General features: G+C 42.7%; 1 protein-coding gene across 1 annotated transcript; it reads left to right on the forward strand.

Moving 5' to 3' along the window:
* The first annotated feature begins 15423 nt into the window (after positions 1 to 15423).
* On the forward strand, positions 15424 to 16098 carry LOC112971853 (claudin-8-like). Its single transcript, XM_026077669.1, has one exon. The coding sequence runs from the start codon at positions 15424 to 15426 to the stop codon at positions 16096 to 16098; it is 675 nt and encodes a 224-aa protein (XP_025933454.1).
* Positions 16099 to 16526: the final 428 nt, after the last annotated feature.

The following is a 16526-nucleotide window of genomic DNA, read 5'->3' on the forward strand; positions in this document are numbered from 1 at the left end:
GTAAGCCTGAGGATTCATCACTCACTCAAAATATTTTGCGCAGCTTTTGCAGATAGTTCCATACAGTAATTGCCATAGCTACTCAAATAGAAATGTGACTACCACACTAGGACACATCCTAAATTTTACTTGGCTAGCAAAAGTAATGGTAGCAATGGTGGGTCAGTGGCTTGGACTTTAGCATAGGCTCTGAAATGGGATCCAAGGTCCCTGGTGAGCCTATACACCCCATACAAAAGTCTGTGCTTGCATTTCTGTTGTTACGTGTGGCAGCCAGGGTGGACATAGTGCTGCGTATCCTACTTGTTCTGCAGCACAGCTTTGTGGCAGTGGAGCTATACTCCAAGTCCAGCTTTTTTGTATGGCATGATAAGGTCAGAGTAAATATGTATTTGGTAAAGAAAAGGATTTTTCTGCTTTGAAATATATGAGGAAAAGGAATGCTAATTTTGCGTGCAGGCTATGTTGGCAATGGTCTTACAACATAGAAGAAAAATCCACAAGAGTCAAGATTCTATTTTTGCTCTGAAAGACATAGTGGTGAATAATATCAAAATTCAGATTCCAGCTCAGAAAAGCAGTTCCTTGTCTAACAGAAAAAAACTCAAGTGGCAATAGAAAATATGAAGTCCTGATTGTCTTACTAGGAATTTATGATTGAATACATGCTCAGTTGCATTTCAGGATAATGAGAATTAATATTCATTGACAACTTTAAATGAGAATTTGTAACCAAAAAAGAAAAGCGTGTTTCAGGTCTGTAATGATAATGCTCTTTCACAGCTGCTTTTGTGAGTAGGGAATAATTTAACAATGCTATAGCTGATGCTGAATTTCTAGTTTGTGGTAAAATTATAAAGTAAATATTTCCTCCAAAGAATTCCAGAGCTGTTATGGAACCTAGAGGCACATTCCTGAGACAGCAGGCTGGAGTTTTGATGTTTTGCAATTTTGTAAATTGGTGTAATTTCATTGCACTGCCTTCAGCATGCCTTCATCCTATGGAAAGTATCATTATAAGAAAAAAAAGATGTGACTTGTCTTTAACTTTCAGGAAAATGAATTCATGCTAAAATGCCCATATCTTTTCCCACATCAACATCAGCTCTCATGTGCTTATTTACCCACTGAAATACTTATATTTTTTGCTACTCTTAACAGGAAATTTCTGCAGAAAGCAAATTATTAAATGCAAAAAGGCCAGAGGCTGGTATAAATGAAACAGAAAAAGATAAAAACATGGAGTCAAAAGATAAAAGACAATGTAGTTTTATAATACAATATTTAGATAAGGATTATCTGGGGCACTGGAGGAAGAGGGAAGAGAAGAGTTTAGTACTGAAAAGGTGTGCCTGTATTCATATTGAATTCTTCCCCATATTTTCCATTCCCCTTCATCCATCTGTATCACATTTGTTTTTTTAGTCTCTTAATACCTACACATAGTGCCTATCACTTAGTAAGGACAGTTCAGCAGAAGGGGCCATTACAGAGAATTTTCACCTGGCTAGTTCTTTCACAAGAGTAAATAGTCATAACTATATACTCCTTTCCTACAGCAAGCAAATCTTGGATTAGCAACATGTTTATTGTGCATTTGTTGCATCCATAAAATGGATGAGTCCTTGCCATTGATGCCATAGGGAACAGACAGGTTTTTAGTACGTTTTCAGTTGTTATCTAGTGCATCTTTAATTTCTGGATGGAAGCCAAGATGGTTGGTTGTGAGTAAGGTTTTTAGTCAAAAGGTACATAATGGGGTTTTTTTGACTGTGCTGGAAAGTGATTTTAGGGATAGTACTTTTTTTTTTAAATTTGAACAGAATTTGTTAGTCAGTGTTGTCAGAAGTAACCTTACCATTGTTATTTGATAGCAAATTGCTATATTGTTTTGGATGTAACATTTCAAGACATAAGAGCTGTTATTCGTAAGACACTAATCTGATAGTCAAACTTAAAAGCTAACAGTAATTTTTACAGCTTCAATAAAACATCTTCTAACCCACCAGCATTCCCGTATAAGATTTATTTTCTATTAAATGGTTGCACATATATAGTACAAATGGGTGCACATTTTATAGATTTTAGACCCAATCAAGTAGAATAGATTCATAAAATCTTGACTCAGAAATCTGATTTAAACTGTCAGACATGCCGTAAGTACACAGCGTTGTTTAATGGGCTGAGACTAGACCCTAAAAGTACTTGCTTATGTTTTAAGTCAGTCTTTCCCAAAGACGTAGTGTCTCGACCTGATGATTTGGTGGCCTTGGGCTGGCAAAGCTACTAATTACCAAGGCCCATAGCACTTTGCTTAATCATATCCTTAACCTCCACAAGGTCTCAGTCATGTCAGCTCAGCTGGGCACTGACCTGAGGAAACGTGAGGTTTAGCGCTTGGTGCTCCCAGGCGTGCTGGCACAGGGCAACTCTGGGCTGCAAGTTAAGGGTGTCCATCCAGGAGGGAAGCACGGAGAGGACCAAGGCACCATTCTTGCTCCTTGGCCATACCTGGAGATTTTATCTGGTCTTGCTAGTGGCTGACAGGAAGCGTCTGCTGGTGGTGGGGAATGGCCAAATCCCCTGTGGTGACCCCGCCGAGGCCGGGCCAGGAGCTGCTGGGCTGCTCTCTGCCCTCCCGTGCTCCCCAGGCAGCTGGGGCAGGGGCTAGCCCTGCCTCCAGGGCTTTTCTCTCTGCTCTGCCCTTCCTCTCACCCTCTCCCTTCCCTGGCACAAGGGGCTCAGCTCTTCATGGGGTGCAGCTAACCCCTTCAACTTTACCAGTATGGCAAGCTCAGATCGCAGCAGGACGCCAGGAACAGCTGTATGTGACTGCATGAGCCCTTTTAGGCTCTTTTAGAGCAAAGTCAAAAGGCTAATTTAAATCACTGCAGCAGGCATGCCTTTGAGTTTCTTATCTTTGTATAAGGCAACACTACTCTGTCCTAGATAAAAGTAAAAACTTCTCTCTTTTCAAGGTTGACTTCTCTAAGTGGTCCAATATGTAACCTTGAATTGTCCTGAAGCTACTGCGTACCTTGCAAAAGGTGGAATAGGGGAAGTATTCCAAAACTGGAGACACTTCAGAAATGATTCCTGAGATTTTTTTCCTCTTCCCCAGAAAATGAGCAAATGAACTCTTCCTGTGAAAACCAGATTCCTCCGGCTCTTTTGTGCAGAGAGGCAAAAATCAAGTGATGACTCTGATCTTGCCCTGAGTGGTTTGGGTTGCTTGACACTTACCCTGTGGGGTATCTTACCCAAAAAAGAACTTGACTGTTACCAAAGTGTATGGCCCAATGAGTTGCACTGCACATTTGCAAACTAACTTGTGTGAAGACTTTTTGGCCCATTAGTTTTCTTAACAGAGGCTAGTTATCGCCTACAGATGTATGCACTCCTGCTCTGTATGTGCACTCACCATGGCCAGGTCCATAAGAAAGGAGCTCAGCAGCCACTGACTGATTTACAGGCAGCATGGAGCATTATGAACCTGAATTAGCAGAAACTCTTAAGAGCTCTGCTCCTACCCTTATGTACGTGCTTGGAAACCTGTTTCATCAACACATTCAGAGACCAGACAGCCAGTAAGCAATTTTTAATATCCTAATGGCTTCTAAATTGCTGACGATCTAACAGGAAGGGAAAATGACCTGGAAATGCTGACAATGCCTGTAAGTATTTTGGGAAAGCAGAGAAGAAAAGAGGCTTTTCGGTCCTGAAAAAGGATGGTAAACACGATGTAACAGACTACTGAAATTTTGAGGCATGACCCATGCACTGCATTTTCTGATCACCGGACACCTGTAAGTTTGCATTAGCAGCTTTTTGTCACTGAACAGAGATAACCATGCTGTACTTTGTAACCTACATCTGATGAGCATCAGGAAGCCTAATTAATAACTGTAATGTGCTTACCAGCTGACAAAGGCTATTGAAAGGTGTTATGTATTGTCATGCTTAATTGAGGGGTGCCTAACATTATAGCCATAAATTGAAAGATGCTCAGATACTAGTGAGGTGAGAACTGTATGAAGCAGCTAGACAGATTGCTATAGCTTAAGAAATATTGCTGAACTGCACAATTAGGGGACTGTTATGTCTATAAGATATATGTTTTCTGTTTTGATATTGATTAGAATGGATGACTTATTACTGAGTGTTGCCTTACACAGCTGCCTTGGTCTACACATTTTCAAGGGTGGATGTAAGAATTTGTGTATGAGAAATATCATTTTAATTACATCTTGCAATACCATAAGGGCTCTTCCATTTATCTGTCAGTAGCTATCAAGGGGTGTGTAGCCTGCAGATTGACAGGCCTTGCAGAGATCATTTCATGGAGCAGTCTAGTCACAACTTAAATTAGCTCACCTGGAGCTGCTGAGGCACTCAACCTAATGTAGAGCTCAGGCCCCTCTATGCCGTGCCATAGCATATAGTGGAGACATATCCTAACACCCGACTTAGCTTATCAGATATAACTCACCCTTGTATCCTGTACCCTGGCTGGGAGGGGAGAGAAACAACTGCTGATAGAGAGGCAGGAAATCCAGACAGGGCTGAGGGCAGCAGCGAGCTCATGGGACCACAGATGATGGATTCAGAAGTCCTTCAACTCCATCTCCTGGGTCATTGGTTGACATATTTTCACCCTATTGAAATATACCCATCTGGGACATATTCAGCCCTTCCCTCTCTGTTTCAGCGTGAGCACTGGAATAGTATAGCTCTGGGGCTGAAATACCTCCTGTGGTTGCCCAGGAAACTGCAGGTGGCGATCAGAAGCATTTACCTGAGGTGCTCACCTGCAAGAGGACATGGCAGCAGAGCAGTTGATGCATGTCATGGGGGATTTTCTCTTCATCTGGCAGTGAAGACACATGAAGCATCTGCTTGGACGGCTCTTGGCAGGGGTTCAGTCCTTCATGCTGCAGGAAGACCTGAGGAAGCTCCAGCCTGCCCTGGCCTTGTGCTGGGGGACACTTTCACTCAAACCCACTGTCCCTGAGCATTTGGACAGAGGAGGCTGGGGGCTGGAGGAGATGCGATGCCTCTTGCTCCTTGGGTGCTCCTGGGTGACAACAGCAGAGTGTTTTTCCCAGACGGGCCTGAGGGGCCGTCCTGGCACAGGACCTTCACATGTGTTCCCATAGAGCTCCACAATAGCCAGGCAAGTTGTACAAGGACAAAAAACAGATTTAGTCTGTCCTTTAGTCAGAACTTGAGAGCACTCTTGTTTTACTTTCTTTGGAGATACAAACTATTGGTACTAAAATAGGGGAATGGGAATTTTGCTGTTATCGTACTCAATGGGAATGGGAGCAGGTCACCATATGGCATTTGGTTTTGGAAACATTTTGTAATAACTGATCAGTAACACATTATTCAATACTCTTTTTGAAACTCACTGCTTATACTCATTTAGGCTGTTGCGGAGATAGACTGGACATATATTTGAAGGATTTATTTTTAATAGACTTTTTTCTGTTTTGGGTTTTATACTTACTTGAAAATACTTGAAATAATACTGGAGAAAGAATATCCTGTGACTGCAGATGGCTCTGGGTGGCTGAAACTGAGTGAAGGCTCAGTCTATGACTTCTCCACTGCCCTGTGCTAAGGGCAGGGCACAGATTAACACTACTTTTTTCTTCTACTTAGAGCCCAAGAGATGCATACATCTGCTTGAGGCTCAGCATTAGATAAATGCTCTCTATTTTCAGGGCTAGGCAGTTGTTTTCTTTGTCAGGTCTGCTACCCAAGGCAGGGACATGGCTATGGCACTGTGTTACCGCTTTTCTTTTCCTTTAGCAGACGTAGCCAAGGACTGCAGCTCTTACAACCTGCCTTACTATAAGAAACAAATGCGTGTGTGTGTGTGTGTGAATATGTGAAGGAGGAAAAGAGCTATGTGGGGGAAATTTCKTATGTATTTGAGGAAAGATAAATATCTTTGGGAATAAATGGAAAAATATATTTTTAAATTACTTTTTTAAATTTTCATTTTTTGTTTTTCCTGAGAATTTTATTATACAATTCAATTCAATAGTACTTCTGTCAGTGTTCAGAGAGAAAGTTCTTGGCTTTTTAAACAGAACACGCAGAGAAAAATGGTGGGTTTTATTTCATGTCTTCCTTTTTAACTTACTTTCGCTGGTGAGATTTCTGAATTAAATATTTAGAATTTCTGTCACTGTTTAAATATTTCACTTGGAAATTTCATCTCCTAATGAACAACATCGACAGAAAAGAACATTTGTTGCAACATATGTTGTTGTTAGAAGCCAAGCCCTACTTGGATTGAAAAATATTGTCCTTGAAAAAATTGCACCCAGTTCTTCTTGCATTCCATGTGTGCATCCTGATCTCAGTTTCCAAGAGAACAGATCATAGAGCTGAATAAAGAAATGCTGGGGAAATCGAACATTTTCCCAATGAGGATGAATTTAACTGATCTGAGGAGGTGCAGTATTATAGCACTGATAACATTTTAGGATGATTGTTATAAATCTGAAAACTATTTCTGTTCTTTACTTCTGTGAAAGTAAAAGTGCACCGTGCCAGTTGAACATGTGCCTTCTGGTGGTTTACATTTTAATAGACCAAATTCACATATGATTTCACTGACATAATCTTTTAGCATAAATCTGTGAGAAGGTGGTGGTCTAAAAGACACAGTTGGGAAGGCTGCAAGCAAATATAAAAGCCATGACCAAACATGCAGATGTATTCTGTGTTGCTGATGTGCAGTTAACTGATGTTCTGTAATAACATAGTTCTGGCTCACACCTAGAGAAAACCAAGACAAATTTGGGCACATACTCTTGCCTCAGACAGAGTGTCCTTTCCACAGTGGTATATAGAGAGGAGCTAGATGGGGGAATGGGAGAGATGGGAAGGAAGCTCTCCAAAATGAGTAGTCAGTATGTATATGTGGGCCAGGGGGGCAACAGCTGCATATTGAAGCATGAGTCAGCTGGATGACAGTTTGGGTATGTACTGGCAGTTTTCTCAGAAAGAGAAAAGGGTTCGGGCTGGTAAGAATGGAAACCTGAGGAGCTGCATTTCCTGAGGAGCCATGGCTTGCAGGGACTCCCCAGGATGGGGCTCCCTGGAAGCCAGGGACTTGCAGCTTCAGTTCGTGGGGAAAAAATAAATAACCCAGCATACTTCTGCATCCCCAGAATGCCTTCTTTCCCTATTCTTTTTCTCTTCTCTGTATTTGTTTTCCTCTTGTCTGCTAGCCCAAAATTATGTTTCATTCTTTTTTGCTTTTATGCCTTTGGTGAGCTTTGAATATGATCTTCACTGCCTGACTAAAATGTTCTTCAGACAGTTTCCTGCATTTTTGGTCAAATATTATCAATAGTATGGAAATATCAAGAAAGAGATCTTGCTTTTTCTTGCCTCTGCTCATCTGATTCATATCAGATATTTTTTGGTAAATCTGTAAAGATTTTATTATGAGTTATCACACAGCACCCCAACTAATTTAATAGGATATTGCGCTCTGAATGAAATTGCAGCTGGTACGCTCTGATGCTTTGATCTTGAAGAGTCTTGGTATGATCTTGAAGAGTCTAAGTGGGCCAATGTTGGGGTTACTGCATGAGATGATCTTCTACAGGCTTCAGGAGGGGTCCTACACAGGAAAACCATCATGCCCTGGTCTGTAAGAATTTGGGCTACCATTGACCCATGTTACTGAAGGACGCAGCAGTGGAAAGCAGATGAACAAGGAGAACTGACAATAAGGGAGAAAGTCCCAAGACAGAAATAAACTAGGAAGTATGGCTTCTTGCTCAGATTGGATAAGGAGTGGATGGAGGAGCAAACTTTGAAATCCCTCTTTATATGCTATTTTTATCCCTAGTTCAGTTTTTAAAGGCTTCCTAGCTATATGCACTTGCTTTAGATGACTTTTTCTAGATCACTGCTGACAATTATGATGTTTACAAGGAGAAAACTTTGTTCCCTTTGAATTTAACTTCTGAAAGTGCCTTCAGGTGGGTTGTACCCACATATAATGAGTATTTAGAGTATGAGCCTAAGTTTGTTCCCCTAGGGCAGCACTCAAAACAACCCTGGCTGTGTAGTCATAAAAAATAGTTCAGATGGGGTTCCTGGGCAGGACTGTTTCCTAATCATGCTGTGTTCACATAAAAGACAGCAAACGGGTTGCTGCCTTTTCGTTTTTGCAGGTGATGAGTTCCAGTGCTTGGAAATAGTAGGTCCTGCTTCCCYGCCCCTGGAACGCAGGACCCTGGCCAAGGTAGGCAATGAGTGAAAAGTGTTTGCAAACAGCAGTCTCCTCCGTTAGCTCTCTCCCTGCAGAGTACGGGACAATTTATGAGAGGCGATTAGTGAAAATTTGTGACCAGAAGACACTTTATAGCAGCGGAATCCATATTCTGCAATGGTATTGCAGGCTCAAGGGGATTTCTTTGTAAAACAGTTTGCATATTTGTCATCTCCCTTACTGTCAAAAACATACAGTGGAGGGGAAGGGCCTCTTAATACTAGACTGTTGCCTGGCACCTGGATGAGTTTAACATATAAGAAGAGGTAAGGTTTGGAGATGGGTCAGYGCTGCTGCTCCCAAGGCCAAAGAGAGCTGAGGCACAGCTGCCAAGAGGAGCAGTGCTGCCAGCATTGCCAGGCTGTGCTTCCAAAGATTTGTGGCAGTGCTCTGAAAACCTGCCAGCTGCTGGCTTCTGGAACAAAACACATATCACATTACAGTGATTGCCATACAAGAACTAAAATCAGTGCTTCTTTTGGCCTGCTTGAGGGTATTTATTGTGTTACTAATTTGTCTGTTCTTTTTCCAGAAATCATGCCAGACTGTGATAATCTATTTCTGAAGATGTTATTTAGTTCATCGACAATAATCTGTTAGTGCTAAATAGCAGGTAAACTATTGCAAAGTTCTGGAGGCAAGAGCATGTTACAAAATTTCTGGGACATAAACCTGGATTTTTCTACCAAGAAGAAAAAAGGCAATTCAAGAAGAAGAATAAGGAAATTTATCAATAGAAGTGGAAACTAGAAACAGGAATCACATGCTGTTTATATTTGTGTAAGGTCTTGACACAACAATGTCACCTCTTAAGTCTGTGTGGGCAGATTGTCTGGGTTGTAGCTTAACTGCTTTGCTAAAGAGTTCCCCCCTCCCCTTAATGCTGTTCTTTTGCTGCGTAAAATTTTTCAAAGGTCACTGTACTAAACACAGTACGTTCTAATAAGTTCACAAAGCATATATTTTGTATTTGCGGTTTTGCTTCTCTAAATGCCCCTTTTCATTCCCTCCCCTTAGGTTACCACAGATWACCGCAAGTTTACTGTAGTTATGCCTCAAAAAATGCACCGCTGTTTTTACAGTGTATGCATTATCACCACAGCAATCTTATTACACCAAAAGATTAAACATTAATGATGAGATTGGAAACAAGCCTTATCTTAAGGACCTCAAAATTTCCACAGCAGAACTGTTTATATAGATTATTATAGATTATAGATTATAGGTAAGTATGTAACAGTCCAGTTCTGCCCTCATTTCCACCTGTGAAATCCTCTTCCAGTCACTGAGGCAGCTGCCGCATAACAGAAAACAAGTACTAGCCCATAATTTTTATCTTTAATGAATTATCATGTCACACTTGTGGAAGTTTTGTGATTCAGGATGGGCAGTCCTTCACAGTAAGAATGTTAGAAATGCTAAAAATAAAAGCCTGGGGAGCCTTTAGAAAAGAAAATTAAATGTAAAGTGGTGATGCTTCAACTGGGCTGGGGCAGAAATGCCACAAATGATAGGTTCTGACTGGAGATGTGAAACTTTTACTCAAGACACCTTATGTAACATTTTATTTCAAAGAAGGTCTGGCATTTTTAAATGGTAGGCTAATTGCAGGATATGCTAGAGAATGCTACTAAGGCAACCACCTGAATGGAATAAACTGGGAACATATACAATTTAAATTTACTTTCACACACATCAATCACTTATGGAATTTTTTCTTAAAAAATGAAGAAATATGTTCATTGCGTAATAGCGATCACATCTCTTTCCTTTCTGTGTGGATGAAAAAAGACTTTTTACAAAATACTTCATGCTCATATTCATCTCACAGCAGAGGGATGATGTTTCAGTGAATGTAAACTAGGTATCTTAGGTTAGGGTCAGACTGGGAAACTGATTTCTATCTCGTTCACAGAGACGACTCCAGGACAGATGCCTAAGCTCATCAAATGGCAGAATCTGGAATCAGAAATGTCATATAACTTCGTCGGGGCTAATCTGTTCCTGGAGCAGAATGATTCCTGTCCATGCACCTACAAACTTTACCTAGTCCACTTTTTCAAGGCACCAAGTGGTTAGTCTTCCATGCCTTCCTTTTGGGATACCAGCCCATGCACTTAACATCGCGGCTGTCTGCTATTTTTTCTTATGAAAATTCAGCAACATTATAGGTCAATACCTTGTCCAGGTGTCAAACTCTTAGGAGGTTTCAACTGTCTCTGAGGGTGTACAGAGGCAAATTTCATAGGATGTTGTTGCCTCTGATGCTCTTTAGCCACTGGGTATCTTTGGAAGTCCCATTTTTTGAACTGTATGGTCCTGTTCCAAGTTAGAAAAACTTCCTGCATTAACACTTCATATAATAATCACGAGTTAAAAGCAGGCAACTTGAAATTTCTGCACCACATGCTAATCCAAGGGGAACATCATCACATTGTCATGGATTTTATATATGGGATATAAAGTGTGCGGAACAAGAGAAGCAAATGTGTAAAGTTATTGGTGATATTAAGCAAAGAGATTCTACAAAATAATTATCTGCAATGCTGTTACATTACTAGTCAAAGATTTTTTTTGGTCACATTTCTATCATCGGGCCATTTGCTATCTGGACCCTAGTCTCTTGTTAGTAGTAAGTGATGGAGAGAGATGGTACACAAGTAAAAGCTGTCTCAGTTGAAAAGAAGTGTCTCTTCAGAGAAGCTGGTTATGAACATAAGCGACTGTTTCTGCTTGCAACAGATATGCTGAACTGGCTTTTCATGTTCTGTCATATTAGGTAAAATATCTTGAAGAAAATAAATGCCAGATTACAGTATACCTGGGGTGAACCACAGAGCAGTACACATCCACTGTCACAGTAATAATGGCCTTCCAAGAAAGAAAATGCTGAACAACTTGTCTGACATCAACACCTCTCTGTTTTTCTGTAAGAGCATCAATAATCAGGATTCTTTTCAATGTGTTATGGATGCAGAGTGAGATTTTTGGAGGTGTTGAGCAACCACTTCTTCCCCCTCTCCCCACCTCCCCCTCAGCATCAGCCTTTGCTGTTTGCACTTCCCAGTTCTGCAATTAAACAATGCTATATGCTCAGCAGGGGGAAGGACGTTATGATTAAAACATATTTTCCCAGTGTGTTTTATTCCAAAATACCTTGAATGGCTGAAAATGGGTCAATGCAGGGAGCTGGGGGCTATGCTGCCCACATGGAGAGCAGCGGGTTCCCAGGAGAACTGTGAGAAATGGTGCTTGGTGGTGGCCGAGATAATCACAGTCATCTCCTCCTTCACCTCCTCGCCAAATTGTGAGGAGCATTCAGTAGAAAAGGTGTGTACAGAAGGGTGAGAAAACCCTTCTTGCTCTCACACAAGGAGATTCATTGGAGAAAGCTGCTACCAAAATGTTGAAGTGACAGGGAAGCAAAATAACCTGACCACAAAGTCCTGTTTGAAGCTAACAGACCAAAAAAGTGCAATCCTGAATGCACGTTTTCTGCTCAGGCAATGCTGGAACTGCTTTAGGTCTGTGTTATTTGCCAAAACACAGAATGACCTGTGCTTGCAGCTGATTCACTGACCGGCTCTGGAGAAGAGAAAGAGAAGGAGGGCAGAGCTGGGGACACCGACAATGGCTGAAAAGATAGCAATTCCTTAACACAGTGGGAGTGAAAAAAGGAAAAATGGTTAAATGATGTGCATGTGCATCTGTTCTATAATGAAATGGATAGGATCCTGTGGCTGAGGGTAGAATACGATTAGCTAGTCACAGGTATTTCCAATATTTCCCTGCAATGAAATGGCATGTTTGAATATACACAAGAACAAATAGTGAGTCTTGACTCGCGACCCTTCATGTGTTTTAATTGTAAACAAGCAGATGCAATCCATAACGCTAAATAAGATTTCCCTACATTTCCTTCTGAAAGTGGTTTTAAGCAAGATAAGGCACTAAAATTTAATCCTTCGAAGAGCGTGCAAATACTGAATCCTTGATGCAGACACAGTCTTACCATGAATTTATATGGGAACTTTAACATTTTTGTAAATTAATCAATAACATGGTTAAATTATATTTGCTCAGCTAATTATTTTCCGTGTCCTGTAAATTAGAACCTCAGCAGTCTACAAGAAATATCAGTCCTGCTGCTTGTATCACATTTTTGTTTACTTACTGCTATGTTATTAAAGTGCTAGTTTATTTGTTCTGCTATAGGCTGGTAGTTTTTTCTTTGCTATTTGTGTGCCAACCACGGGGCTGCAAAGCTGTGCAAAAATGTTTACATAATTATATATTTAATATGCAAAATCCATTTTAGCAGTGTCAGAATACTGTGCATTTATAGCCTCTCCTTGAAGCCCTTCTTGTCTTACCCTGGCAGAAGGGGATTCAGCCACCCCCTACCCCCAGTAAATCACTGGGATTTTTTTGATGACTGAAATGGACCCTGATGTGGGTTCTTGGCCTCGTGACCTTGCAGGGTGCAGCTTCAAGCAGGAGCTGGAGGTGATGCTGTCCAGTGGTCCTTTTTAATTCAAATTATTTCCTGATTCTATGGCTTGGGTCATCCAAGAACTGCTCCCCACTGGGACTACTAAAGTCCCCACTAAAGTCCTGTTCCCAACCCCCTGAATACTGGAAATGTATATATTTTGCCCAGCACAATGAAGTCATCCATTACCACCGGCCAAGAAATAGCACCCTTCACTGGAGGTGGGGAGGCGTAGAGGGAGGAGAGGCATTTCCCCGTGGCGCCCTCAGTGCTGCAGGAGGGCAGAGCATCGCCTGCGCGCACGGGGTGGCTGCAGTCGTGGAGAGCCCGGCTGCGGGGTATAAAGCGCAGAGGCAGTTAGAAATGATGTAGGCCTTCATCTTGCAAGGCAGTAACAGTCTGCCCGTCCCTTGTGCTGCTCACAGGAGCCGCCTGAGCCGCCCAGGGAGGCGGACTGAAGGCAGGCAGAAGCTAAAACGGTATATATGACTGTACGGTGGGAGCAATGCAGAGCAGGCGGGGTATGTGGGTGGCGGCGGGTGGTGATGCTGCCGAGCCCTGCGACAGTTACTCTCTGCTGAGGAACGAGCCCGAAAGTGCAGGCTCCTGCCAGCTGCGCATCCCCCAAAACGCTTTGGGAGCTGCCACTGGGCTAAGGGCACTTTGCAGAGCAAGGCCCTCTGTGCCTTTGCTTAGGGAAGGCACGGAGATAACAGGTTTGATTTCAAACAAACAAACAAACCCAAAAAACGGAGTAATGGAAAGTTGCTTGGCCATGGACCAGGGTTCAAGGGACCAGAAGAGGAGTGGAGGTTACCCGCCTTCACCCTTTCAGCATGGCTTTATCCGCAATGGGCTGCTGCAGAGGTTAGAAATGCAGGAGGATATGAAATCCAGGCTGAACAAGAAAAAAAATTGTGGAGTGCTTCTTACTTTACCTTGCCCCCAACACACACACACACACACACACACACACACACACACACACACACACACACAAAAACACACTTAAGGAATATACATTATTACATGCAACTAGGGCTTTAATCTTTTCTCTATCTATCTATCTTCAATATGTTGACAAGCTGGCAGATTTAGCAGTGCAGTTTTTGCATTTATTTTCTACTTTTGAGGATGTAAAAATGACAACAAAAGAAACAGAGTAAAGAAAGTTCAAATGAACAGCAGGAAACTAGTACTTTAATACCTAGCTAGTGGTATCCTAAACTGATCTTTTACTATATAGCATATTAGTTATTTTCTTAACATATGGAGCACTATTTTATTATCAGAAATCCTAATTTACACCTGAATCTTTATTTCCCATGTTAGGGTATCTGTAGAGATCAGGCTGAATTCTTCATACATTCATAGTTTAATGAGTTGGTAAAAAGAGTCCACTGTCACACGACCACATTTTTTTCTAGATTTGCACCAGTTTTTTCTAGTGCTTTAACTTTCCCAAATTTCTTCATCTGACATTTTACAAGGCTGTTTGCAGATCACACATAAATTCTTGAATGGACTGTTCATCTGTTCCCCCTTATTTTTATGTTTAAACTATACTTTTCTAAAAAATGATGATTTTTCTAAAATATTTGTTTGTACATAGATATCTCTAATTGGTTTTTACTTGGAGAGCCAATACTTTCCATTGCAGTAGATCATGGGGTAATTGCTGGGTTCATTTTTGTGCAGGAAAACAACTTGCTATGTAGCTTAAATCACCATCATGTAGGGCTGCTTCTGCAACCATTTGAGCATATGGAAATCTCCACAAGCTTGCCTATCCCCATAATACTCAGTACAGCAATACATATTTATAAAGCTATATATGTATACAGGTATTAGCAGAACTGAGGTCTTTTATCGTTCCTTTCTACCTCTTAAATGGTCTTTTGCAGCTCTGATTATCCTCTGCAGAGACATCTGTTTCAAGTTCAGAGTTATTTTATCTTTACCCTTTTGATTTGCTTTGTTCCTTGATCCTGTCACTGTAGTACTCTCCTTTGAGCTTCAGAACAAAAGTACTTTTGAGAGCAGAGGCCCTGCGCAGCTCCACTTTCCTCCTGGCAATTTGCCACCTCTCCTGCAGGAACTGGGACTGAGCAGGATTCGGTGGCAGAATATTTTCTGCTCATTCAAAGCAACAGCTCCAGTAACTGCACCAGGGTGCACGTAAATCTCCTTACAGAGACCAGTCCATTTCCTTAGCACGGTAAGACCTGTAGAAAATAGCTGGGGTTAAGGGTAGGGCTTTTTTTTTTTCCTTAAAGAAGCGACATCAATGCAAAGCATTTTCCCCAGAAGGTGCGTTTATCCTAAGTGTCTCTTGCTGGTTTACACACACACCCTGTCCTGTCTCTTGCTTTGGAAAGTTGCTCCACTTGATCGCTCAGTTTGCCTCTTCAAGTAAGTGGTGGCAGGGGAATTACAAAGACAGTGAAGGTGCAGCCAAGTCCCAAGTAGCGTGTGCCAGATTTGAGCTGGTTTAGAGTTGTGCGGACTGACTCTGAAACTTTCCTCGTGCAAGGGGCGACTATTTTTGTCAGAAGCTGCTCGTTTTTCACCTGCGGCGTGCACCCAGTGTGGGGAGCCTGCTGTGGCGCACTCGYCTCGCAAAGGCAACATGGTCAGCAGTGTTTTGCAGCTGGCCGGGCTGATAGTCGGCGGCATCGGCGCCATTGGGACTTTTGCTGTCACGGGCATGCCTCAGTGGCGGGTGTCCGCCTTCATCGAGAACAACATCATCGTGTTTGAGAGCATCTGGGAGGGCCTGTGGATGCACTGCATCCGGCAAGCCAACATCAGGATGCAGTGCAAGGTCTACGACTCCCCGCTGGCACTCTCGCTGGACCTGCAGGCCTCCCGGGGGCTGATGTGTGCCGCCGCCGTGCTGTCCTTCCTCGCTTTCACCCTGGCCGCCGCGGGCATGAAGTGCACACGGTGCGCGCTGAGCAGCGAGCAAGCCAAGGGCCACCTCCAGCTGGCGGCCGGGCTCCTTTTCATCCTCTCGGGTGCCGCGGAGCTCATCCCGGTGTGCTGGGTGGCCAACACCATCATCAGGGACTTCTACGACCCCGTGGTCAACGTGGCGCAGAAGCGGGAGCTGGGGGAAGCCCTCTACCTGGGCTGGGGGGCCGCCTTCTGCCTTATTGCTGCCGGAGCCACCTTCTGTTGCTTTCGCCGCTGCCGGGAGAAAACCCGGAGCTACAGCTACTCCGTGCCGCCCCATCACCCCGCTCACGACCAGCACGGCCGTGGGAGGGCTGAAAGCTCCTACTCCAAAAGTCAGTATGTCTAGCCGCCTCCTGCCTTTTCCTCTTCTTCGCATGTGCGGTGTCCGTGGCTGCATTTCAGCGTCCGTGTGGGACGGCAGCTTTTTGCCTTGTGTCCTGCAGCTGCCACTGTTGTGACCGCATTTCGGAGCTGTGGTTACCACTGGCAGGCCCTGCTGCGGCCAGTGCTGCAGCATGGACAATATCCATGTGCGGGAAGGTGAATGTTTAATACTACTTTAGTAGTAACTTGAGRTAGCTTTTGGGTGACACAGCTTTGCTTTGGGTTGCAATTTATACAGAAAATAATAATAAAGGGCTTAAAGTTGCACTGTGATATGAAATTCTGGCCTGTTGCAAAGAAGAGAGGAGTTAACTGGCTGGTTCTTTTTTTCCTCTCCTGGGAAATAAGGGATAATAGTGAATAAGGACAAGATAATAGTGGTTTAAAAGA

The sequence above is a fragment of the Apteryx rowi genome, unplaced genomic scaffold, assembly GCF_003343035.1.
Source record: "Apteryx rowi isolate R43461 unplaced genomic scaffold, aptRow1 scaffold_46, whole genome shotgun sequence".
Lineage (NCBI taxonomy): Eukaryota > Metazoa > Chordata > Aves > Apterygiformes > Apterygidae > Apteryx > Apteryx rowi.

What these genes read in the sequence shown, in the direction of transcription:
- LOC112971853 (XM_026077669.1), top strand. Translation starts at nt 15,424, where the DNA reads ATGGTCAGCAGTGTTTTGCAGCTGGCCGGGCTGATAGTCGGCGGCATC.